The sequence below is a fragment of the Lepeophtheirus salmonis genome, chromosome 6 (assembly GCF_016086655.4).
Source record: "Lepeophtheirus salmonis chromosome 6, UVic_Lsal_1.4, whole genome shotgun sequence".
Lineage (NCBI taxonomy): Eukaryota > Metazoa > Arthropoda > Copepoda > Siphonostomatoida > Caligidae > Lepeophtheirus > Lepeophtheirus salmonis.
Window position 1 is genome coordinate 32,484,040 of NC_052136.2, and position 25,865 is coordinate 32,509,904.

The 25,865-nt window shown below is 33.6% G+C and overlaps 1 protein-coding gene and 3 long non-coding RNA genes across 4 annotated transcripts; 2 read left to right on the forward strand and 2 right to left on the reverse strand.

The window, feature by feature from the left end:
- Positions 1–1,995: 1,995 nt before the first annotated feature.
- LOC121120871 (uncharacterized) lies at positions 1,996–3,928 on the reverse strand. The gene is made up of 3 exons (XR_011780610.1): positions 3,365–3,928; positions 2,654–3,302; positions 1,996–2,597 (listed from the first exon to the last, which is right to left on the reverse strand). It is a non-coding gene; the product is annotated as an uncharacterized lncRNA (long non-coding RNA).
- LOC139905657 (uncharacterized) lies at positions 3,797–4,623 on the forward strand. Its single transcript, XR_011780611.1, has 2 exons — positions 3,797–3,934; positions 4,283–4,623. It is a non-coding gene; the product is annotated as an uncharacterized lncRNA (long non-coding RNA).
- Positions 4,624–8,643: 4,020 nt separating this feature from the next.
- On the forward strand, positions 8,644–12,133 carry LOC121119749 (mitochondrial proton/calcium exchanger protein). The gene is made up of 4 exons (XM_040714516.2): positions 8,644–8,968; positions 9,035–9,639; positions 10,093–11,212; positions 11,275–12,133. The coding sequence occupies exons 1-4, from the start codon at positions 8,798–8,800 to the stop codon at positions 11,608–11,610; spliced, it is 2,232 nt and encodes a 743-aa protein (XP_040570450.1). The 5' UTR covers positions 8,644–8,797; the 3' UTR covers positions 11,611–12,133.
- Positions 12,134–16,023: 3,890 nt separating this feature from the next.
- Positions 16,024–17,033, reverse strand: LOC139905690 (uncharacterized). The gene is made up of 2 exons (XR_011780698.1): positions 16,228–17,033; positions 16,024–16,175 (listed from the first exon to the last, which is right to left on the reverse strand). It is a non-coding gene; the product is annotated as an uncharacterized lncRNA (long non-coding RNA).
- Between the last annotated feature and the right edge of the window lie 8,832 nt (positions 17,034–25,865).

The window sequence follows — 25,865 nt, forward strand, 5'->3', positions numbered from 1 at the left end:
GTAATTAAAAATAATAGGGATAGAATCGTAATTGAATTAATAACACCTAGAATCAGCTATTTTAAATCATATGAGAGTCCATTGTCTCCTTGATGGACACAATCAGAGAGTCATTGATGGCATGAGATGTTGGATTTCTTACAGATTCAACGTAGTCACAATCAAAATGATCTATGAGATTAAGATCCGTACTTCTAGAAGGGCATGTTTATTTTCCAATATAGGCTATATTAGTGCTAACTCACACACTTCAGCGACCTGTCTGAGACATGACAAGGTGTGGAGTCTTGCTGCCATACCCAATGCCGATCTTCAGTCGTATTTGAGACCTCCCGATTTAAAATCTTCATGTTTTGTGAGCAAAAAGGATAAACACGGCGTAGCACCGTTCCTCCTTTGTAAATTATATCTTCCTTATATCTGGAGCAGCAGTCCCCATGATGCCGAAAACTTCAAAAAACTAGCAAAAAAAAGAGACGTGTTAGATGGCTGTATCATAACAAAACTGCCGCTGCACGCAAGCGCCAATCAGATATTAACACTCTGTATATAGCTGAGGTAATATCAAAGTAAGATCCGACTTACTCGACTATTATGATCACAGGTTCAGTTACACTAGCTTTAATATATCCATAGATCTGGAAACAGGATCTTCATATTGTTTAAGTATACCAGTAGTTGCATAAATACGCGGACTATTTGTGGCAAATAATTAAATATGTAATAAAATTCGTATGACGTATTTTTTTTGAGAATTATTTAATAGAGAATTTATTCTTTTATAAAGTTTTATATAATTACTGAATATAACTGCCATCAGCTGCTATGACACCCTCCAAGCGCCCATGGAAGGCCTTGCATACATTGATGATATAATGGTCTTCCATGGCTGCACATTGCTCATTGACGCTGGCTTTCAATTAGTCCAAATTTGCCACCACACACTGTAGTCAAGGGGATTCAAATCATGTGATTGAGGTGGCCAAATGTTTTTGTTCCAAAATGGCATGTTGGCAGCAAGCCAGTCCTGAGTCATTCCAGAGGTATGGGCAGGTCATTCAGATCTTTTCCCTCCTTGACAAGCTTCTGGGCATTGAACACAGTAGTCCTGGATATTCCAGTGTCCATGATTATCTCCTTGACAGACCTACCGGCGCGGAGGAGAGTGGCAACCATATGACGTTTGGCCTCGTCATTCATTGTATACGACATTGTTTGATGCGAATAAGAAAACCAAAAACAAAGTCAAAAGATTTACCGAGTTACTTGTGCTGGAATTTTTTATTTCCGGTCACGGAACCTCGAGATATAAGCGTTTAAAAATTAGGGTGCGTATTTATACAACTACCGGTATTTTATCCTACTGATATCCAACTACAACACTCAGGATGTTTTGATTTTGACCGTGGGTAGCCAGTTGAGTAACTATGTCATCAAAATGAAAAATTACAAATCATGAAACTGATCTTCATAGTAAATAAATATAAAAGGATAAAAAAATTTGACTTGACAATGTTGTCATCAGCTGTTGCTGAGTGAATAGTTTTATCATTGGAGTTTTATTTTTAATTATTTTGACCGTTGTAATACTGCCAAGAGTTAGCATAATATAAATGTACGTCATTTGAAGAATGGGACTGAATTTTCAGAGATTCCTACTTTACAACATCCTAAAGCTTAAGATATCCAAAGAATGGGATTGGAACAACTCATAAAAGTTTTCTACACGGACAATAAAGTTGTGACGCAGCTAAGAGGAGCATGAAAGAGCTAAGGCCGCTTGAAATGACAAAAATATTTTTCGACCCTCTGTCCCACCTAAAAAAAAACATGAGCCATTTGAATTATTAAAACCAAGGATGTCTCTACTATACGGATGGCGGACTTCAAAACGCGCAACTCAAGAGTGTTGCCTACCATGCATTCAATAATATAAACTCTAGTTCTTCATTTATCTGATTTAAACTGTGAAATAAGCTATAATAAACATTTTTTTCATTAACAAAGATAAATTTATTAAATAGGAACCATTAAAATAAGGGATACTTCAACTAGACAATCAGTAAGAATTCAAAAATAAAAATCATATGAGCCTGCATAGTAAATATTATTCAATTTATCTTGAAGAGGAGATAACCCTTCCTCCTGCTGTTGTGTGGGTGACGGATTGAGGTCTGGAATTCACCACAACAAAGAAGCTTAGTGTGGAAGTTCGTGTTAGCTGGTTGGCTGTCAACCGATACATCAATGAACCTGATTTGATGAAGAGTATTCATGATGGGAGTGTATTGATTATATATTAATTCTGCAGGGGTTTTTGCCACTTGGACGAGTCCAACCACAAACATATACTTTCTTCTAGCCGACTTGATCATGAATGTGAGACCTGTTTTGGTCGTTTGATTATCCTCACAACCAAGGAGCATGCCTTTCACAAACTCAACCCTTTGTGCTGAGAATACCTCATCAATCATGAGAGTAACATAGAGTTCTCTACTATTCACGTCTTTTATCCTTGCTCCGAGATATTTAACAATTGAAACAGGCAATCCAGTCACTATAGTAATTACACTTGACAGAGCTCTAAGTGCTTGGGACTAGGAATTATAAGAGCATTTGACATATAGATTTTGTTATAGAAGGATGTGCTTACGTTTTGCCATAGGAGACGAACAGATAGAATACCTGGTAAGTATCTTCTAGATTTCGGGCTCTTGAACAGTACTCTCATCTGCTCCGTGATAAAAGAGAGCTTTGATAATTGAACTGTCTCCAAGTCTGAAGATTCTAATAGTCTACACAAGAGGGTCATGATGAATTCATACGCCTCATTGTTCTTCCATTCCTCCTTGATCCAATATAAATATGAAACTATGTTGATTATTTCCGTAACAGATTTAATCTTCCCTTGTCATTTTGTGATTAGACAGTGGGAAATTGCACTGGTGTTAATCCTGTGATGTTCTTTAAAAACTTTGAAGGTGAGGTCATCTTCTACTTCAAGGCTGGATTTGATTTCAAGGCCCTTTGCCCTCGTAGCTTCAAGCTTGATCCTTTTGGCAATTTAAGAAGAGAAAATCCCGAGGGGAGTGTCTCCTGAGATAACTTGTAATATAGCTCTTAAGCTGTTTCAACCTCTTCTTTCATGAACATCTCAACCCCAATGGCCTTTTGCCGTTCATAGTCAAGTTGGAGCCTTTGACTGCTTGATGCTGCTCTGGTAGGTCTAGGGGTGCTGGAGGTGAGGAAAGGTACGACGGAAGATTTGTCTAAACTGACAGAAAAGTGTCATCTTTCAACCCCTGCAAATTAACTATTAATTTTTCAATTATCTAATAAACCCTACAAGTATGTTCAGTCTTACCTTTCTTTAAGATCTATGTTTAGTTGGCGCCCCTGACCATCTTACTTGTCGACTGACTTGGTGATGAAGTCATCCTCTGTGAAATGAAGGCTGCAGATTCTTGAATTCTTAGTAATTTTCTAAATTGTCTCCTAGCTTTTTTTTTTGTTATCTTTTGATCTTGGAATGGCTCATTCCCACTTTGATTGTAGTTCTTCATTAGGGGCACATTGAAGCCTGGGAATATGTGAAAACTGATGCTAGGGTTTCTGGGAGTGCCAGCATCCAGGAAAACACATTTCCACGCCATTTTCTTCGATGAAAACGATGATTTGATCACTACATTAAGATATCTAAGCATTGTAGTTAGTACTTTTTATCAATACTAAATATATAAATATTTCGAATCCAAAAAAATTGTCGGGTGGATACTTTAACTTTTCTTATAGCGGGTGGGACGCAGATTATCAAAAATACTAATTTTTGCATCACTAATATAGTATATATATCAAGGAATTAATCCACAGATACCAGATTGTTCGATATAACTTAATTTTACAGGTATGAAGTATGCCTAAAGTAACTTGAAAGGTTGATTCGTAAATAAATCATTTTAATTGATTTGAATTGAATTATTAAAATTTTAAAACTCATATTTTAGGTCGTCTAAGATACCCTCCTCCGACTTCACATCTTTGACAGCAGGTCTATATCTGGTCCCTTTTATTGTTATTTCAGAAAGTAGTTCAAATCTAAACTGGAATGAATACTTTCAAGTGGTGTTAAACATTTTATTTGATGGAACTTACCTAGTACCGATATGTATAAAACATAACAAAGGAAAATTGCTTATGTTAAAATATTTATTGTCAATCAACCTTTCTACTTAAAGCATGCTTCCTAATCCCTAACAACGTATTTGAACCAAATGAATCAAAGCTAATTTATTACTTCACTTTTTGTATGTCCGCCTTTATTGGGATACATTCTTTATGTAATTAAAAAATAAAACAAGGAAATTTCAGCTCCACTCATTCATTCAGTACAAAATAATTTCAATAAATCATCATCTGTCGAAGACCGGTTTATGTAAGAAAAGGTCAGAGGGCCTGGGGGCCCATTAAAAGGTTATTTTGGTGTAGATAGGGTCATGAGTCGTAGTCTGACAACTCTTGTGTTAAAAAATGTCGGAAGTTTGCCGATTTACTATGATTTCGTTTTATTTTTCTTAAAATGGATAAAAGGAAACGAAAAGTCGTTTCAAAAGTGAACGATTAAAATGAACTAAACGATTGACAAATGTGAACGATAAAAAGTCTGACTAGGAGTAACATAGATGGGGATATAAATCGTGGTGGTTTTTTTTAATTGCCTTTTTTTTTAAATTGGTATTCTCAAGAATGAATTTTCTTTTCCTTGGGTGTTGTCACTATTATTTAACTCCTGAGTAGTGAACTTCCTTTCCTACAACATTGAATTATATTCAAAGCCTGATTGAACATTCATGTCTGTTCGTAAAAGACGAAGAGTAACCTTGAGGATTTGTTGCAGAGTTATAAGTGTAAGTCCTTTTTTAACTCAGAGTAGAATTGAGGATCGAAAACGGAGTACTTCCAACCAATGACTTTACTTGAATCGGTGGTGGACTTGCATTTATTTCCTTCATATCAGAGCTGCTCGAAATGTATCTATTCATTTTGTAACTTTTTGTTTAGTTGTGTTTTGTTTTTACACCTTAATATTAACCCAAACAGACATTTTGTCTCCTAGATTGTAGGAACATACCTTTCTCACGTATAAACTCCATGTAATGAAAGCAACAACAGGATAAATAATTTATTTAACAATATGTACGTACATGGTATAATGAATGGAGTACATGGCGTTACCTCGCAAATCACAAAAGTATACAGAGTATTGTATTGTCAGTTCTGTTGGATTATTTCACTCCCCCCCCCCCTACTCAGTGTTCTGAACGTTGATTACTTGAATAAGAGTGACCTTCTCTTAAGCTGTGAACAATTATCAACAATAATTGAATAATAATTCCATAGTCAGAAAGAATTGACTAAATAAAAACTGATTTTGGGCCTTTGGCCGTTTCTTGTCTAAATAAAAGATTGCGGGGTACAATAAGGTTAACAACGAGAGTAGATAAAGATTTAAAAAATAAATAATTTGCACATAGCAATAATAGAGGCCTACTCCTTTCTTTAAAAAAAAACAGCATCATACGTAAGCACCAAAGATAGCGCGATTTCACAATAATAATACAGTGCAAAAAATAACTAACATTTATAGGGAAGACTGGTATAAATTGTCCAATGAGTTCGTTATTATGGGGTTGGAAAAAATATGTGACATCGTCACATATTTTTTTTTTTTTTAATATCTTTTTGAAGGTGAGTTCAAAGATAATATATGAATATTATATATTCAAATACATGGGATACCAGAGAAATAGATGGACAGGCTTTTTCATCTGAGTACCTACCTTGCTCATTCTTTCTTACAATTACGGAATAAGATCCGATTACCTAATTTCCACGATGAATAATTCGAATCCATTTCTTACTTCGATCTTCATCCTTAGGAAAGGCATGGAAGGAGACATGATTTGGTGTGTTATCGGATGTGTATCCAGAATGACATCCAGGAATGTAACATTTTGATCCCATTTTAATTACAAGAACCTTCTCAATTAAACTAGTATGTATATGAAAAATAGATTATAAAATGGACTATGTGTTATTCCGGATGTATTCCCGAAGAAGGAAAATCTTCGCCATGAATGGACTCAGCCCATTCCAGAATCTTAATGAAAGCCAAGTCAACATGATAGAGTTTGCTTTATTCATTTCAATCCCTCCAACTATGGAGTTACTTTTCAGGACAACAATAAAAGGGGGAAAAATTATTTTTACCCTTGACTCCAAAAAAGATTGAAACTCGATATGATACCATCCAATTTTCCAGATTTTTTATTTAGAATATATATTGCGATCGGAATATATCTAAAGAATTGTACAAAATCTACATGGAACTATAGAAACACTTATATTGCTTCTAAGGTTAATAGAAGTAGAAGGTTAGAGCATCATTTAATCAGGCTTGCTAGAATTTTCAATTTGATATATCGTACCGACTACTAGGCAAAGCACACAGATTTTGACGTCATAGAGAATAACAGCGGTACTCTAACAGTAACAGTCAAGGATATATGGCTACTCTTAGTTATATATATTCTCTATGACGTCACTATTAAAAACGTGTTGTGGAATTTAAGCATCAATCGGAAAAGCCTGAGGCTTTAAGTATAGCCTTGTATTTTTATAAATCTTGGGTATTTTCACCTTACGTTTATGCAGGTCCGGTTTTAGAGTGGAAAATACGGTAACTTACACATATCCTCCACTCCTTGAAAATTTTGATGATGAAATAAGGCCTTTGACTACTGGGTGGTTGGATGGTGCGCCCCTTATAAACCATGTTGTCAAATTTGTCGAACAGTCCACGTTTTTGTCAATTTTTTTTTGCCACAATTTCGAAATTAACAATGAGTTTTTTTTGTTTTTTTTTTTGTTAAAATTGTTAGAAAATAAAGGTAACGACACTGTATGGAATAAAATATTAATTAAAAAATAGTAGATAAATTTAGAGTTGACTCGAAACTTGCGACTCTTGCCTTTTGAAGACACGCAACTCGACTAAATCGTATAATCAAATACTCGAGGGTAGACATGGACTCAAAAGCTATTTTTTACTAAACTCAAGTACTTGGCATTAGGGAGTATAATATTAATAGTTTCGTACATATCTACCTAGTACATTTCCCAAAAGTCTATTTTTTTAATGAAATTTAGTTATTCGTTAAGGGGATTTAGGATCTTGAATTATTTAAAGAGAAGAAATTTCAAATATTTACAACATAACACCACTTAGGTCTACATAAAAAAACTCGTTATTTTTAGGCTATAAAGAAAGAAAATGTCTGATTTCGTGTTTGGAAAATCCAATAATGACAAAAATATTACTTTTTTAAGTAGACGATATTCGTAATTTTATTTTTACGTGTAGAATAGTAAAAACTATAATATCTAAATAAAAATTAGTGATAAGTAATTTTTTTTTTTTTGATAAAACATATTCAAGTAAAATAAGCTTTGTAATTCATAAATGTGCCTTGTCAACACACAGCCAACCTAAAAACCTTTATCTTAAAATTAGGAATTATCGTCCACTTATATCAAGAAATTATTTTTAATTACCCTATGGAATCCCCACAAATTGCACTAAAATTAGCCAAAATTGATCGTTATAATACATTGATAGAATGTATCTGAAAGGAAACAAATCGGGGCCAATATAAGACCTCAATAATCAAATAAATGTTAAAAACTAATGTTAGAAATTTTAAATATCCTGACTAATGCCATAAATTTGAATACAATGCATATAATTAACTCAAACTCAAATATTGGATGAAGTAAAAAAAAAATTAAAAATTGGATTTTCTTTTTTCTTGATTTTTGTGCAAGATTTTTTTGATGTTGGCGCATCACAAATAAGAAAAAGCTAGAAATGGTTTCCATGTTGATGTCAGCTATTTTGTGTGCCTAAATAACTAAGTTTTACAAACAATGAAAACCCTTCTTTTCATAAATATTAAGGGAAATATTTAACTATTGGGTGTTAAAATGGGACTATTAAATGAAAGGACTTAAAACTTACTGTCTAACAAAAATTTACATTGCTTAGTTCTCTTAAATATCAGATCCTAATATCTATTAAAAATATGCTATTACATCGTTATACAATCTAATTTCTAAATTATAGATAAAAAATAACCATTACAATTGATTTTTCTCTAAAATTATTCTACTTTTATCGTACCCAATTAATCAAATATAAAAAAAATTATAAAAATTTACACATTTCTTAGGGATTTTCAGTACATATTACTTAAATTTAATTCAAACATCAGAGTTTATCCTTAGCATCAAGTAGTATTCCATGCAAGTGTTAAGTCTTATTCTATTCTTAAAAGCATTTGACGGAGTTCCATCAAGATTTATTACAAATTAGTCGGTTTTATATAGACAACACACCAACTCTGAGCCAGCGTCTCCTTCAATTATGATGCAATAATATTTAATAACATAAATCAGGCGGGATATACAATATTAAAGATTCATAAAAATAAGTTAATTTTACAGTACGACAAAACTCTCCCCGTCTCTTCTATTTCTGATTTAATAAATAGAAGAAGGGCAATGAAAGAGAAAAAAGGAAGAAAGTGCTAACGAAACCTCTCTTGATGTTATTCATATATGTTGACGCAATAATGTAAAAAAAGTTCATATTTGCTACTAATACAACTAAAATATGCTCTTCCGATTCCATCATATATAATTATATCCATTAGGTTACATATTTATTGAAATACCCGTAGTCATGAATTCTTATATGTTGATGAATAATTTAATGTCCCCACGGATGTACCTTGCCTCTGGGTCCGTACTACTTCGATTCCGCCTCACTCAAAATACCTCGTACTTACGATATATCGCAACGGATAAAGGAAGGGGTAAATCGGATTTGGAGCCACCAATTCCAATCCTTACGGTAATTAGAGCCTTCATCTCTTCATTCAGTTCATGAATTAACTTTTTATTTATATTTTCCACATAGAAATTGCCCAAGATTTCCTCTTCCAAAGTGGAAGACACGGTTCAAAGGCTCAAAGAGCGACAAAGACAACGTCTCCAAGATGTCTCCCAAATGCAAGAAGTGGAAAAAAACCTCAAAAACTTTATTGCACAGGACCCAAACCTTTCAAAGAACACGATAGTCTCTTCAACTCTTCCAAAGAAGTCCCTATGGATCCGTTTTGTGGATGAAGTCAAGCATTACTATCATGGATTTAAACTGTTGTATTTGGATGTTAAATTTAGTTCAAAAATCATTTGGAAAGTCCTGAATGGGAATTCCCTTTCTCGAAGAGAGAATAAACAACTTGTTCGAACAGTCTCGGATCTCTTCCGACTCTTGCCTTTCTCCGTTTTTGTACTCGTTCCTTTTATGGAGTTTTTGCTTCCAGTGGCTTTAAAATTATTTCCCGGAATGTTGCCCTCTACTTTTACGACGTCATCTGAAAGGGATAATAACTTAAGACGGGTTCTTAAAGCAAAGTTGGAATATGCCAAGTTTTTGCAAAAGACACTTGATGAAATGGTTCCTCAGAGTAAAAATCATTCTTCACAGTCTGCCAAGGATTTTGTTGATTTTTATACAAGGTAGTGATTTTCCTATATTTTCAAGTTGAAATTGATATATGTGACAAGTTAACACAAAATGAAGTCGGGATTATATATTTGTATTCTTCAACGAATATTTGTCAGTTTCTATAAATAAATTATTATGATTGTTCCTTTGGAGGCACCGCAAATTCCATTAAGGTCGGAAAAGTTCACAATGCGATAATTATAAATTGATCAATTTGATTTGATTTGGGCCATATCTGGGACAAATTAAGTATTATACATCAAATGAAGGTTCTTCAGTAGAGTTAACATTTTTGGATATCTCGAATTATCCTAGAAATTTAAATACAAGGATTATGATTAATTGAAAAAAGTCCATGAAACATATAGGAATTTCAATATATATTTGACAATTGTTTAGTGTTGACGCATCTAATATTTTATACGTTAGATTTTACTGATTCGAATATATTCTTATTTTTATAGAGTGAAAAGTGGCGAAGCTGAAGTGAAAAATGAAGAGATCCTCAAATTTTCCAAGTTGTTTGAGGATGAAATAACTCTGGATAATATGAGAAGAGGACAACTGGTTGCAATTTGTCGTCTATTGGAACTTACACCCTTCGGCAACAATAATTTTCTTCGTTTTCAAATCGAAATGAAACTTAGGCAATTGAAAACAGATGACCTGGTCATACAGAAAGAAGGCATAGGTAGTCTCTCTGTCCGAGAATTACAAAATGCATGTCGTGAACGAGGAATGAGAGCTTTTGGTCTTTCAGAAGAGAGACTTAAGAATCAGTTATCTCAATGGTTAGATTTGAGTATAAATGCTTGTGTTCCTCCTTCTTTGCTACTATTGTCTAGAACATTGTACCTCCCTGAAACCTTGGATACAACGGCACAAATCCGAGCTACTATATCTTCTCTTCCTGAGTTTGCTGCTACGCAGACAAAGGCGACTATTGGCGAGAGAGAAGGTAAAATTGAGAATATAACGAGACTCGAGGTTCTTAAGGAAGAACAGAGAAAGATTGAGGAGGAAGCTTTGGAAGAAAAGGAAAAAGATATCCCTCAAGTTCTCAGTGCTCCAGTGAAGCCTAAGGTCGTTGTACAAAAAGTGATTACCAATGAATCGATCATTGAATCGAAGGAAAAGGTAGCAACGACGGATAAAGATAAAGTACTTAGTACAGATGATCTAAAGAATTTGAAACAAGTAATTGAGACTATGGGTGTATCGTCAAGCAAGTCTGACGAAGATCATTCTTCTGAAAAATACGAATTGACCGACTTGAAGAAGGAGTTGGAGGATTACGAACATGATGTGCAATTATTAAAAGAGGCGAAAGTCGATGCAGAGCGCCCTGATATTGAAGAAACAAAGGCCGCCAAGCGGCTACTTAATAAGTTACACAAAATGGTTAACAAAGCTGACATTGTACTCGACACTCTTCACAAGAAAGAAGAGATTTACGCTAAAATTGAAGGAAGTGAGCCTAAAGGTTTGGAAGAGGATAATTTTGTGACTATCCAGGATCTCATTAATTCAGTTCAAGTCATTCAAAAAACGCTTAGTGCATCCAAATTGGATCAAATCACAGAGGTAAATTATTACTATGAAAAAGTCAATATATTTTATATTCATATTTACTGTTATCCTTTCAGATTCTTGCTCAAGTAGATGTCGATAGTGATGGTGTTATTAATGTAGACCATGTGCTTAAAGTAATTAATCTACTCGATAAAAACAACCTTAATTCTTCAGTTGTTCATGTACACAAAATCGTAGACATGCTTGAAAAGGAAGAGGCTCTAGAATACGAGTCCGAGATTGAAAATATTATCGGTTCTGCAAGCTTAAATATTCCAGATGATGAGTCCACATCCAAGCAACTTGCTGAAGAGGAAGTAAAGATTGTTCGCGACATTGCAAAGGATTTGACTGAAACAGAGCCCGAGCCTCACATTAAGGAAATGTTTCCAAAGGACTCAAATAAGTAAGGCCGAAAGCCTTGTTTCACTGCTTCTATCTTATTATCCGCTTATTGATACTCGTGATTTTTGATTCCTTTAATATTTTGCATTGCTATGAATAGTGTTTATTATAATTGAGGATATGATTATATTTTTTTTTATCAGTTAAACATCATTTTATGGAAAATGTATGTATTTTTCTAATAAAAAAATCAATCAGATTTAAAATAGAAGATATTTATTATGCAATTTCCCGAAACAAGTGTGTTTTTTTTTTTTATAGTTACCTTTATTTATACTTACCCCTTTTGAAAATTAATAATATATAATTCCAAAGTTAGATAAATATTTGATTGATTATTAATTAATTTGATACAAATGTAAAATAAAAAAATAAATTGATTCGAACCCTCTTTGTGCCTCACAATGGTTGTTAGTTTTGCTAATCATTTATAAAATAAATTATAGTATATTATTAGATTTTTATGTCTTATTTCTTTTCATAATTATAAAGTGTTTATTACAAATTAATAAAGGTATTTATTTATAATAACTATTTCTTCAAATTTTATAAATTCTTAATTTTACTATGTTTGTAAAACGCAGGTCTCAAATAAATAAAACTTATTCATCTGCGATTTGGCTCAATTTTAAAACTGAGGGGGCGGGGAGACATGTGAAAATATTATTACTGCACTTGGCTGTTACACTTGGAGATTGGGTGTAAAATGAACACCTGAACATATAAAAAATCTTTGAACGGCGTCGATTTATCTGGTCATTACTTTTTACTCAATTTTTTTTGTTCCCCAAATACATTTTAACATTAGAAACAATGGAGTATTTGATGCTAAAGAATAACCTCCAGGCACTAGGCGACCTCTAGCCTATCAAATTGTAAAAAACTGACATACCTCAAATTATAAACACAAAGAGAAAGTTGAAATTTTTGTCGATAAATTCAAATTACTTCGTCACTGTCAAATAAATATACATAGGAAACATGAGCCTCACTGAAATCTAAAGGAATAATCTAAATCGAATAAAGTTCACATATAATTTTTTTTGAAATTGTTTAGCATACCTAGTAGTAAATAGTGCTTCAATATATATATTAAAATTATATGCTATAAATCATGCCTTAGACAAGTCATAGCCTATAACTTGTCTAAGGTATGACCCAAGATCTCCAACAAAAAAGTAAAGGCTCTGCTCTCATTGTAGCTCATCATTTTTTCAATGTTCAAGAAGTTATTGCCTTACATTACAAAAATGGTCACTTTGAACAGACAAATTCTTAGTAAACACAAATAAAATTAACCATGTAGTTTATAGTTTAAAAACTGCACAGCTTTATGCCTACTGTCGAAGGGTTTCGCTACAGATTATTGTTTAATTTTATGAAGAGTATGTGTAGACTGTATTTAAGAAATTTGAAACTGCACTCTAATTCTGCCAGCACTTCTGTAGGTTCCAATCTTTCAATATTGACTAAAGAAATTTCAGAAATAATAAATTTAATTCATAAAAGGATTTTTTAATATTTGTCATAACTCATAATCTGTTTCATTAATTTCATAGCCACTTTCATTTTAAGGGTGAAGGAAATAATTTGCACCATGTGTAAGAATAATAATAAGTTTATCAACTTTTTTACTTAAGTAGTTATCTAGGTAATTCAATATTTCAAAAAAATCCACATTATATCCCAGCAAAACTGGGATATAATGAGTCACGGTCCAAAAAATTCAAAATTTAATTCTATATTTTAGGTGAAGAACTCTACAAAGTCGATATATTTTGTTGGCAATACTCCTCGTATGCCCGTGAGTGGACTTTTAGGCAAAATATTTTTGATGAAGAACAATTTGCCGAAGGACAATTTGAGACATTTGCCCGACAATATGTTATGAGTTTATTGATATATACGATTACGCATGATAAATATGCTCATATGCTATAGGTATATGTCATATATGTAAATTATTGTGTTCTTTTGAAGGACAATATATTATATTAATTAATGAACATTATATAAGCACAAGACTGTAGTGGTTCACTGTAAAATGATTACATAGTAAAAGGTTCCAGACAAATCGTTGCGTGGTAAAATGGTCTTGTACAATATCATTGTGAGACAAAATTGTTGTGAGTAATATCATCGTGAAGCAACATCTTTGTAATAATTATAATCGAAAGTAATTTCATAGCAGGACATTATTATCGTGTACAATTTCGTTGCAATTTATATTATATTCGTACAGTAACTTCGTATTAAACATATTCGTATTAGGACAATTCGTATAAAAAAAAATCCGTATATAAATTATCCGAATGTTGGGGGTGTTTTCGTGCACGGATCAAAACGGGGATGTAACTTACTGCCAATACATGAAAAAACAAATTAGAGTCCCTCACGACCCCTAATTGTACCCCGAACGTTTGTTGGTGTTTTTGGGTACCGCCAGGTTCCAAAACAGTTTGCAAATTACCACCCATACTTGAAAAAAACAAAACAATTAATAGGCCCTCACAACCCCTCCAATTGTGCCCCTAATGTTTGGTAATGTTTTTGAGTTCTTATTGGCTTACAATTATAATCTGCTATTTGTTCCTCCAATATGTTCGGCGTACGATTGGGGGATTGTGATGGGCTCTTAGTAGTTTTTTCAAGTATTGGTAGTGGTTTGCATCCCGTTTTGGTACCCAGCCGTACCCGAAAACATGCCGAACATTCGGGGTAAATTGGGGGGTTGTAAGGGACTCTTAGTAGTTTCTTCAAGTATCAACGGTGGGTTGCATCCTATTTTGGGACCCAGCAGTAACCGAAAACACCCCCAACATTCAGGGTACGATTGGAGAGATTGCAAGGGACTCTTAGTAGTTTCTTCAAGTATCGGTGGTGAGTGGCATCCCATTTTGTGACCCAGCAGTACTCAAAAACACCCCCAACATTCGGGATATAAAATGACAATTCATAAAGTTTCCTCATAAATTTATAGGAAATTATTTTTATACAAAATGTATTTATACAAAAATGTTTTTTATGAATTGTCCTTATATGAATATGTTTAATACGAAGTTACCTATTACCATAATTATTGAATAATGAAGCAACATACCGTTAAATATCCCATTTAATATCCAAGCCCACCGGTGTACAGGTGAAATGCTTGGCCCCAAGGAGTTTGAAATCCACCAACACCGTGTTTCTAAGCCTTCTTCTTCTTTTATGACCATTTCAAAATATGATATAACACACCCCGAACCATAGATTGTGCAGGTGAACGACTGGGCACTGACGTTGGTATAATTTCATTGTCACGGATTCTGTAAGCATCAAACAACCCTTTTAATATCCAAAAATACACCACATCCCTTAGCTTGTACAGGTGAAGTACGGGGCCTCAAAGTAGTTTAAACTCGACCACAGCCGCGTTTTTAAGCATCAATGACCCCTTCGATTACGTTGTATAGATGAGCTCGCTGGCTTGAGATATTTCATTGGCTATCAGGTTGTACAATACCCCAAGGTATTTTAAAGTCTACTACCGTTGCGTTTCTAAGCAGCAAGGAGTCCTTCTAATATGATATGGTACATCCCCATCTCACGGGTTGTGGACCATCTACTTTTGCGCAAGTACTTCGTACTTTTTTGTGCAACGTTTAGGTGATGTATGATTTTAAATAGAAATGGATATACTTAGTAATCTAATAGGTATGTATTATACTTTTATGTGTTATCATTTATTGAACTAATGCAGTATTATACATATCCGATTTTAAGGGATGTGTTGTGTACACCTCATGGGCCGGGATATATCATGGCTTATTAGAAGAGGTCCTTGGTGCTTAGAATCGCGGCTGTAGAGTTTAAAGGTTTTTTTGGCCCAGCACTTCCCTGAACAACCTAATAGCCGAGGTGTATTTTGGAAATTAAATGGGTTTCTTGAAGCGGTGGCCCAAGGATTTAACCTTTGTTTTTGCATAACGCTTGTTTATTGGCAAAAAATATCGTCTCGTGTCATTTTTTCTTAAAATAACTCAAAATTGACGTTTCATGAAAAAATAGAATAATAAAGAGAGAAAAAATTGAAACATTATTCAGAAAATGACAGATATTTTAGTTAAACATCAATTTGTATTTGGCAAACTTATATGCAAACGAATTTCCAGACAAATTTCTACAAACTTAATTCCATTTACTAATTGGAATTTCATTTTTTTGCACCTGAAATAAACGAAATTGTAATTTTCACCGATTATTTTTTATCGCCCATAACTTTTTTGATTTTGAATAAATTTAGCATACGTAGTAATTCGTATAGTTTTTTTCGAAACGCCTATCACTTATTGAGAAAGAACTCAAAATAACCGAAAAAAAAATCTATGTATTTTGTTGTCAGCTGTCGATTCCCTCTTCTCCCTTGATACTTCACGGTTATTTCATAATTTATTGTTTTTCATAAATACACAAATTAATAAGTTATTCTATACATATGCTCCGTTTCCAAAAGAACAGGAATACAGTTTCTTGTTGATCCCTCGTCGTTTATTTAGTATACAGGTATGCGTGTCTAAAACTGAACATTCTGAAATTTAAAAAAATAGTTATATGATTCTGTAATTTTTAAAGTGGTTTACGAATTAATTTATTTAACATGAAAGATGAGAGTCTTAGACACATGTCTATTCAATATGGCCGCCCATGTTCTCCACTACCAACTCCAGCCTGGACCGGAACTTGCTGCATGACTTGGCAATGAAGCTCTGGTCGAGGTTGGGTCAGGCATTCTTTTAGGGCAGATTTCAGCTGGTCCTTAGACTTGTACTGGACTCCCGACAGCATCCCCTTTAAACACCCAAACACTGGGAAGTCAAGCGGGGAACAATCAGGTGAGTGAGGCGGCTTTTCTTAAGCTAGTTGTGAAGAATCCTTGACCTTGCGAGACGGGTTTCCTTGTCTACAGGCTTGAGGGTTTGACGAGGGATTCTCTTGTGGACCTTAAGGCCTAGATCTTTCCTAACTAGCCGGTCCATGGTCCGTCTGCTGACGTTGAACTCCCTGGAGAGGCCGATGACGGAGACATTGGCTCTCATGTCATCGACAGATCTTTTTACGGCAGCAACCATTTCGTCCGGCCTTCAAGACCTAGACCTAGATAATGTGGTCGCCTCAGGAGTCCCTTTGGCTACCACGCTGTAAACGGTGGTGCGACTTGACAATTTCAGTGGGAGTTTTCCCTCGCGCGGAAAGTTCCAAAATTGCGACTCGACGTCTCTCCATATTTATCGGCTGTTGTTTCACTGTTGCTATTTAGATTTTGTTGGAGTTTTGTTTACAACTAGACAAACCCCTTGCCTCGAAGTATAAACCGGGTTCGACTCAATAATATTACGAATATGTCTATGGCGTAAAATTTAAAGGAGTGTTCAGTTTTAGACGCGCACACCTGTATATATCGGCCATTTTATTATTTCTATCAAGAATTTTGGCTTTTTTTTTCATAGAAATAATAAAATAACTTATGATAACTACTCTTTTAATAAAATATTATTAAGCAATATTTTAATACAGTATCAAATAAAATACTATGTAGATTTGAATAATATGTAATTTATTTTAATAATGGAGAAGAAATAATAAATATCAAAGTATTTAAGAGATAAATAGCAGTTGGTATGATTAACTTATTTGGCTAACTACCAGATGATTTCGGACCTTTTTTCTGTTTCTTTTTGGAGAAAAGGTTGTGTGATACAATAAAGGTAACGACCTGACAAATATCTAAACTCATTAGTAGTCGTTCATAATTACATTGAATGATGATATAATTAAATTGTTGTATTTGAATTTTTAAACAGGGAGTGACCTACAAGTTTAACACTGGAATATTTCTGATTTAAAAAATTAATGTAAATATTTATAAACAATATGAATCTATTTAACTATAAGTATCCGTATAAATCTTCTAAATTCACTTTATACTAAATTTTGTAGCAGTATTTTTTATTCAAAAATATATATGCCATCTACATGCGTAGTTTCATCTTGTAAAATTGGAAAAGTTGCGAGAAAAATATGTTAAAGAGAATAAAAAAGCTTCTATTCAGCGATTTCCTATTAAAAATGGAGAGCTTTCAGAAAAATGGAAATCTATCATACCTCGAAATTATATGCTTATTAAGTCTATTTTGTAATTAATAGAATTACACTCAAATATAGAATCGCATTGTACTTAAGAAACTAAATTTACATGAAATAAATACATTAAAAATTCGAGAGACATAATAGCTGTAATAAATTTGTATTTAACTTTGAAATTGGAATCAACTTATTTGCTTTTGGAAAATCATTTAAAAATTATATTTTAAATATTTTTTAAATACATATTAAAATACCTCACCCATCAATTTTTTGTGATATTTTTAGATGGAAAATTAGTTGATAGTAAAAAGAAACTTATTTGTTCCCTTCATTTCAAAGACGAAGATTTTTGCACATAAGGTACAGGGATCGGCAGCAAAACGTGGACTGATAGTAAATGCTAATTATTTAATTAACATAGAGAGGTTTTGTGATTTCCCCCTGCATATTCCAAATCTCCTGTCCTTTTTGTAGAAGTAAACAATAATAAACATTTCTCAAATCTTTCATCATGAGTGAGCAAGAAGCAAAAAGGCAGAGGATCTCAGACCTTCTGGATGCCAAATTGAGGTGGCAGTGATTATGGCATCGTGAAGTGCTCCATATATTAAAAAGGATGGAAAAGACCTCTCAAGGATAGAAGGAAGGGGGGGGGGGCACAACTTGAAAAGGAATTCTGAGTTTCTGGGAGACCTGAAAAAGAAGATCAAGAAGGACCCCACAAAATCCATGAATCCCCTCTAACGAATTTTACAGGGACGTGGGGACAATCAGGAGGGATGTGAAAGAGGACTTGGGGTTGTTCTTTTACACAAGGACACCACCCCACCTGTTGACGGGCACTCTGAATGAAAGGTGACTGCAGAGGGTGCAAGAAAGTTTGTGCGTGGATCAAGGCAATTGGATCCACAGTAAAAAAATTCTCTGACAAGAAGATGTTCACCGTGGACCAGGTCTACAACCGTCGGAACAACTGTTGGATGGGGATCACCAAACGAGGTCAATGGGGTGTTCCGTACAAAACATCCGGCCCAAACAATGGTCCTGTGTATCTTGGTGTTCGACGGCAAGAAGATGCCTCCCTTCTTGTGTTAAGCCTTGTGAGAAAATCGGCCAGGAGGCCTACTACAATGTGCTGAGGTTTACCATACTACCATGGCTCAAGGACACCTACCCAGAGGATAACTATATGTATCCCAAGATGGTGCACCCTCAAACACATCAGCCCAATGCCAGAAGTTCTGCGCAAACAACTTGGCTGATTTTTGGCCCAAGGACATGTGGGCGTCATTTTTGCCGGATTTAAACTCGTTGGACTTTGCTGTGTGGGGCACTTTGGAGAAGGAGACTAACCGGACATCTCACCCGAACGTGCACTCTGTGAAGGAGTGGAACAACTTGTCCGAGTTGTGAATCATCAACTCCTGGAAGGCTTTCCACCGCCGTGTGGAGGCTGTGATTGCTAATGAAGGCGGTCATATTGAGTGAACATATTCACAAAAGTGTGTCTCAAAGTTTTGTTAAAAAAATTTCCAAATTATTTATCAAAAAATAAAATAATTGACATTTTTCTAAAATCAGTCATTCAGTCAACGTTTTGCTTCCGACCCCTGTATATGCTCGGACAAACGTATGAAACACCATTTGCTGTAGGAAAACAAAGTTCTGTAATTAAATCTTCATAATAATTCCATGATTGAGCAAATTACCAGAAAAACATGAAAACCTTTCTTGGGCTGAAGGAAGAAAACAATGAATAAACTTAATCAAATGTCTGAAAATATTTTTTGGACGATGGTTATGTTGGATTTTTATCTGTTTATTATAGGTGTCCAGATTTCACAGTAGTTGGATTCTGAATTCACATTTAATTTTGATGAAATATTGATGAAACAAAGTCATTATGAGTTTCTTTATTACTATATGAAGTTCGAGCAAACAATTAAATTGACCAGTCACAGTGCTCATTATTTCAGATGAAGATTTCCCCCTTCGCTCTAATTAAACTATGAAAGTCTTTCGTAAACTTTTGAAGTATATCTTCTTCGTGAAGATCTATCTTTATGGGATAGTAATTCTGCTTAGATTGAAGTTCGAAAAAAAATGTCAATACTTAGAGCAGTTAATTTTACGACTGAGATATACTTCAAAAGTTTACAAAAAACTCATGGTTTAATTATAGCAGATGAGGAACAAAAGTAATTTCTACTACGTTGCGTAGAAGATATATCCTGAATGTAAAATAAAACACTTAAATAAAATACATCCAAAAATATTAATTTATTGTGTTATTAAGTAAAAATAATCCTAATATATGAAATAGAGTCCTATTATTTATCAATTCTGTAAAATAAAATAAACATTATCACTTTATATAGAGTAGGGTGGACCGGAGAAACTGAATTACTTGTAGATACTTCATATTAGACCAAAAGACATCTTTTACTACAGGACTTGAATAGCTCACGCAACCTATTAAAAGTGCGTGCTCTTTTCTTTAGTTTCATTCAATATATAGAAGAGAAGTGAAGAAAATATTATTCAGTTTATTTGGTCATCAATTAATTATAATTATATCTCACTAATCAGATTTAGAAACTGGAACATGGGTTGTAGTTAACTCTTATTAAATTGGGACTTTGAACTCCAGGAGGACTCGATTTGGACTAGAAAAATGAAATGAGATTTGACTATGCCTCAATATGAAAGACTCCTAACTTTGTCGTAAAGATCGACAAGGACAGGATTTTAATAAGACTCAATGCTTGAAACTCACTATTGATGTCAAGGTGAAACGTCTAAACGATATCGTTGTGAGAACATGGAAGCGTTTGATGAAAAGAGGCATTGGGGCAGATTTTGTCTGGATTCCTTTCAAAAGAAAATAGACAAGCGGACTTTTTATCTAGAAGTCTCTTCATATTTGGGGGTTCTGATTGAAGGAAGAAGTATTCAACCAAATAGAATCCCGTTTGTTCCACATGCCAAGAGATTTCCACGCAAAGTCCAATAAGGTATCCTCCATGAGAAACGATCTAGCGGAGGTCTTAGATGCGTGCTCCATTAGGTGGAAGAAGAAAAGTAACTTCTTTCCACCAGTTCCACTGTTTCCAAGAGTTACAAGCAGATGCGGAAAACGAAACTACTCCCAAGCAATTCTGATAACTCCCTAATGAACAGGGACAAAATGGTTCCTAAGGTTGCAGGAGGTATCGAGGGAGTCACTATGATTGGGGTCAGCGAGGAGAATTTTATCGTGCCTATACACTCAAAACCTCGCAGAATTAGAGGTTCTGATAGCAAGGTTGATTTAGAGGGGCTTTTATGAAATCAAGGTTTTGATTCAAAGGCAATTAATATAATTTTTTCTGATATTTGTTCCTCAACTAAGAGGACTTACACATCAGGGTTTTAAACTTTCTTTTAAGTTTTATTTAGGAGAGGGTTTATCTCTCTTTAACGTGTCAGAGGATGTGGTAATTAATTACTTTGCATCACGTCCCACGTTTTCTAAAAGCGCCCTTGCAACAAAAAAAAAATGGCTTTAGTAAAGAATCAATTAAGGCTGGAGGTGTTATCATCAGATAAGAGGTTGACCAAAGTCTTGTAAGGTTCATTCAATTTAAATCCTCCGTTACTTACATAGCAACATACGTGGAATATTAAAATGATCTTTAATAAATATAAAGATTCAGAGTAGGGTGTCCGGATAGTTTTATCATATGAAATACTAACAAAAAGACCCTTACTTTAAAAGCTTTGGCAAGTATAACTAGATCTAGTTCTTTAACTTTATTAAGTTTGAGCCATAGAATAGATGACGATTATTTCTCTCCTTTTTGGGTCTAGAAAAATTCAAGTCTAGGCCATATTAGAAATGGAATTAATTTAGCAAGTTTTTTTAAGATAAGAGACTGGATTCAGTCAGACAGATCATTGAATATGTAAATAAGACAAGAATGAAAAGATAAATTGTTTGTGATTTTTGAGAGAAATTGTCACCCCTTTACAACTCAGACTCCTAATAAATGGTTAAGAGATCATGCAAATGACAGGTATTAATATTGAAGTTTTTAAAGCTCACAGCTTAAGAGGGGCTGTTGTAGCCTCAAAAAGAGCTAATGACACTTCAGTTGAGGAAGTTATTAAACAAGTTTTTTGGTGTGAGGAATCACGAGCTTTTCATCGGAGTTATAATGTTCCTATAAGGAAATAGTTAATTTTTAATTGATAAAATATTAGTTTATTCGTTACAGGCAGGTACTAAGATTCGAATATAATAATTGTGTTAGCTATACATTTGTAATCCTACACAGTTGTTGTACTCCAAACCAGTTGGAAAGAAGGAGCACAAATTAAAACAACTTTGTAGTATTACAATTATATAGCTACGCTATGCCATAAAATAGTAGACATTAACTAAGTCTACTGTATAATGTTATATTTTATTGGAAGTGTAGCTATACATTTTGTCAATAGTGCCTCCCGTCATCCCGTCATTGCTTAGTTGAAGGTACGGCTGTCAGCAGAAAGAGGATGATGTATGTAAGAGAAGGAACACTTGTCGTAGAGGGCTGAGATTCAGGTTAACCAGATTCTTATTGTAAAGTTTTGGTGTTTGTTTCTAAAATAGCTATGGTAGAACAGAATTACAAATGTATAGCTACGTTTTTAATAAAATATGACATTAATACAGTAGACTACGTTAATGTCTACTATTTATATTAAATAAAATAAGGTGAGTCTTCCGCCGGGCGAACTTTATCCTGTTCGAATTTTCCCAGTGTGAGTAATCCCAGTACAAACTTTCCCTTTACAAATTTTCCGTAAGCGAGCTTTCCTAGATCCTATGCATTTTGAAAAAAAAAAAAAAATTATGGGACACCTGACTGTGTATGTCCATAGGAATATGATTTTTGGAGAGCGCGAGAAAAAGGTATAATATACTGATAACACAGTATAATATTGCTCTCTGATGTATATCCTAATTCTAATACATTTACAGTATATTTTAAGAGTTGTACAAAATATGAATAGCCGTTATGTAAAGAGGAATGAAATCTCACGGGCGTTTAGTTAAAAAAAAAAAAGTTAAATATTTTTGCGTTGTAAACTTTTGATATGGTCCATGGTTAACCATTTTGTACTATAAATGAATTTTAATTATACTTATTTACTTAATTTGTGTTGTCTTATAATGAATTAAGTCTGGATTATTACTTTACAATGATATAGGACAGAGTGCTATGTGCCTCAACAGTGACATCATTAAATTTTCCTCCTTCTCTTGGTAATGAAAAATCACAAGTGTAGAATTTCCTTGCTGTCTCTCCCTTAATTATAAACACATTGATTGAGGGGTCGGGTAACTTTTTTTTAGTGTTACCCCTAAAATAAATTGTATTAGAATTAATTTACCACAAATAAGTGAAATGATATTAATTTTATTTTCGTTTCCTTCACTTAAAATATCCAACTTTAATAAAATCTGGAGAGCTTAAAGCATTGTTTCAGCATCTTTATTGCAGGATGAGTAGTTTCAATGTAGTTCAAAATATCATTCATATTATTAAGACCCCAATTCATTCTTACCTTGACAGATAAGTGAATTTTGACCTAAGTGTTTCCTTAAAGTGATCCACTCGCTCCTATTGTCTGCCAATATATCTTCTGGATCTTCTTTTTCGCCAACATGATTTTCTATGGAATTTGATAAGTGGTGTACACGAAGATCCTCTTACAAGTTACATATGAAGAATTTTTCTGGGGAAAATTGACCTTCAATCTGCTCTTTACAGCAAACAAGTTGAAAAGAAGGAATACAAATTCAAGCAATAATTTTATGCTTTATTTCTTTTAATTTATTATGGAATATATAAATCAGTCATTAGTAGTAAATTCTAAAAACTCAATTCATCCTCCTTAAGGACCTCCTGGTATATTTTAGAATTAAACTCCTCCAAAACATGGAGACTGGAATGTTCGAGTAGGTATCATCCGACATTGAGCAGCAAAACTATACTGTACTTGTAAGGGTCAGCTAACTAGCAGAGTTCCTCTCTAAAATTACTCTTGATATCGTCAAAAAGCTCATCTACTCCCTTGAAGAGCTGTCAAATCAGGAGACCATTCTCGGAAGACTCCCATACATTCATCTTATCATCTCACTAAAATAACTAAACTATTTATAGTTAATAGTTATTTTTTAATACTAGAATTAGAACATATTCAGTATTCTACTTTCTACACTTGTGACTCAAATCTAGCTATTTTTTTATGTATTAATACACGAATATATTCATATATTCTGGCCAAATCATTTTTAACCTGTTTATTATTATATCTCAAAAACTACTGTCAACCATCCAAAAGAAATTTCATGGTCCTCCCAAGACGGCAATCATTAATAGAATCTAAATACATTCAGGACTGGTTGCACCAATCCGACTTAGATTTAAACTGTTAACATATGACGTCACTGCGTTTAAGTAAACTTAATTTTAAGCTTTGCATAAATTTAAGTAGAGTTAGTGTAACCTAAAGCTTTAAATCAAGTAGTGAAACGAGGAGCCATGTGATTAATAGCTGAAAAATTTATTGGTTCACATAAACTTTTTCTCCCGCCAGAGGTACTATTTAGTTATTATTTGGAGATATAATTAGGAGTTTTGATGTTATCTAATATATTTTGCTTTTTAAAAGATAACTATTCGAGGTTCAAAAGACGGACATAGCTTATCTAGCGAAGATTTTTATAATATGGAGTTTTGTTAACCCAATAATTTGTTTATTGTAGTTCAAAGATGATTCTGTTTATTTGGCATTTTTTCATATATCATTTATTTAAAAAATATTCATTTTATAATTAAACTATGGAGTCCAAGTCAAGTCTCGAGTCCAATTTCCCACATCTGACAAAAATTGACCATTGTATGTTAAATTATGCATTTATTATTAATATTATACTATTAATTATTATAATAACAATAAATAAATCATAGAAATAAAAAGTATAATCGAAAATTCCTTTTCTCTTTGGTGGGATATTCAAAAAAGTAAAAATCTAAGAATAATTTCTTCTTTCCCCACAGCAATTCTAGAGTATGAGCTGGGGCGTCCTTTATCAATCCTCCTCCTGGGGATGTCTTTTCATACATGAATTATTTTTTACTCGCTAGAAGACTCTTAAGTTGAATCAATGTTATATTTTAAAGACACCGGTAAAAATATTTGTAAGGAAAGGGTCATTTGATAAAAATTCTGGGACAGAGATTTTTTTTTAAAACCTAGCCCCTTTAAAAATAAACAAACAATTATAATAATAATAATCTTCTGGATGCCCTTCATTGGCCTCTTCTCAAACCTTTCGACTTTCTTCCAGTTTCATTGACTACCAGCGATACGGTCTTCTTACTATTCTTACAAAAAATCTAACCACAATCCGAAAAAAAAACTTCGACTAGATACTCCCCAATTTGGGTAAAAATAGCCGGAAATTGGCCAATTTGACAATACTGTTTGTATGAGAAACAGAGGTGTCTCGATCTAAACAAAATAGAAACCTAACATATTAACTACTGTCTCGGACGTTTTGCTGAGGGACTTAGAATACTGTTACATTTATTGTCAAGGTGTGAAATATATACATGCCTTAATATGTTTTTCACAATTTTTGATTTTATATTGACATTTTTCATAAAATTAATTAATGACCCCATGACATTGGTGTTGCAATCCTATTTGGTATCGACGACCACAGGTTGGGAACCACTGATCTAAATGAATTTTTTCTCGTCAGCTAGAGAGATTACTTTTGTCTCCTTCGGATTGTATCCCTTAAGTTACATCGTTAAGAGCCCAAGGATTTAAGATTTATGACTTTGCTTAATTGTATTTTTTTATGTACATAGTATATCAACAACTTTTCCTTAGATTTGAGATCAAATGTTGTTACTTCTACGATCTACAGAGTATACATATGCTGTACATCGTATATATGACATTTATTTGATTTGACTTTTATGAATGGATATTTCTTTTTAAAGAGAGTAGTTATATTTAGACTCATACATAGGAGTATAATATTTGATATTACATATGGAATAAGAAGCTACTTACATTAATGAATTGCTAC

Excerpts from the sequence above, each read along its gene's own strand:
- LOC121119749 (XM_040714516.2), top strand. The coding sequence starts at position 8,798 with ATGAATTCTTATATGTTGATGAATAATTTAATGTCCCCACGGATGTAC. Across the intron at positions 8,969-9,034 it reads CACCAATTCCAATCCTTACG|AAATTGCCCAAGATTTCCTC; the intron begins GTAATTAGAGCC and ends TTTTCCACATAG. Across the intron at positions 11,213-11,274 it reads AATTGGATCAAATCACAGAG|ATTCTTGCTCAAGTAGATGT; the intron begins GTAAATTATTAC and ends TTATCCTTTCAG.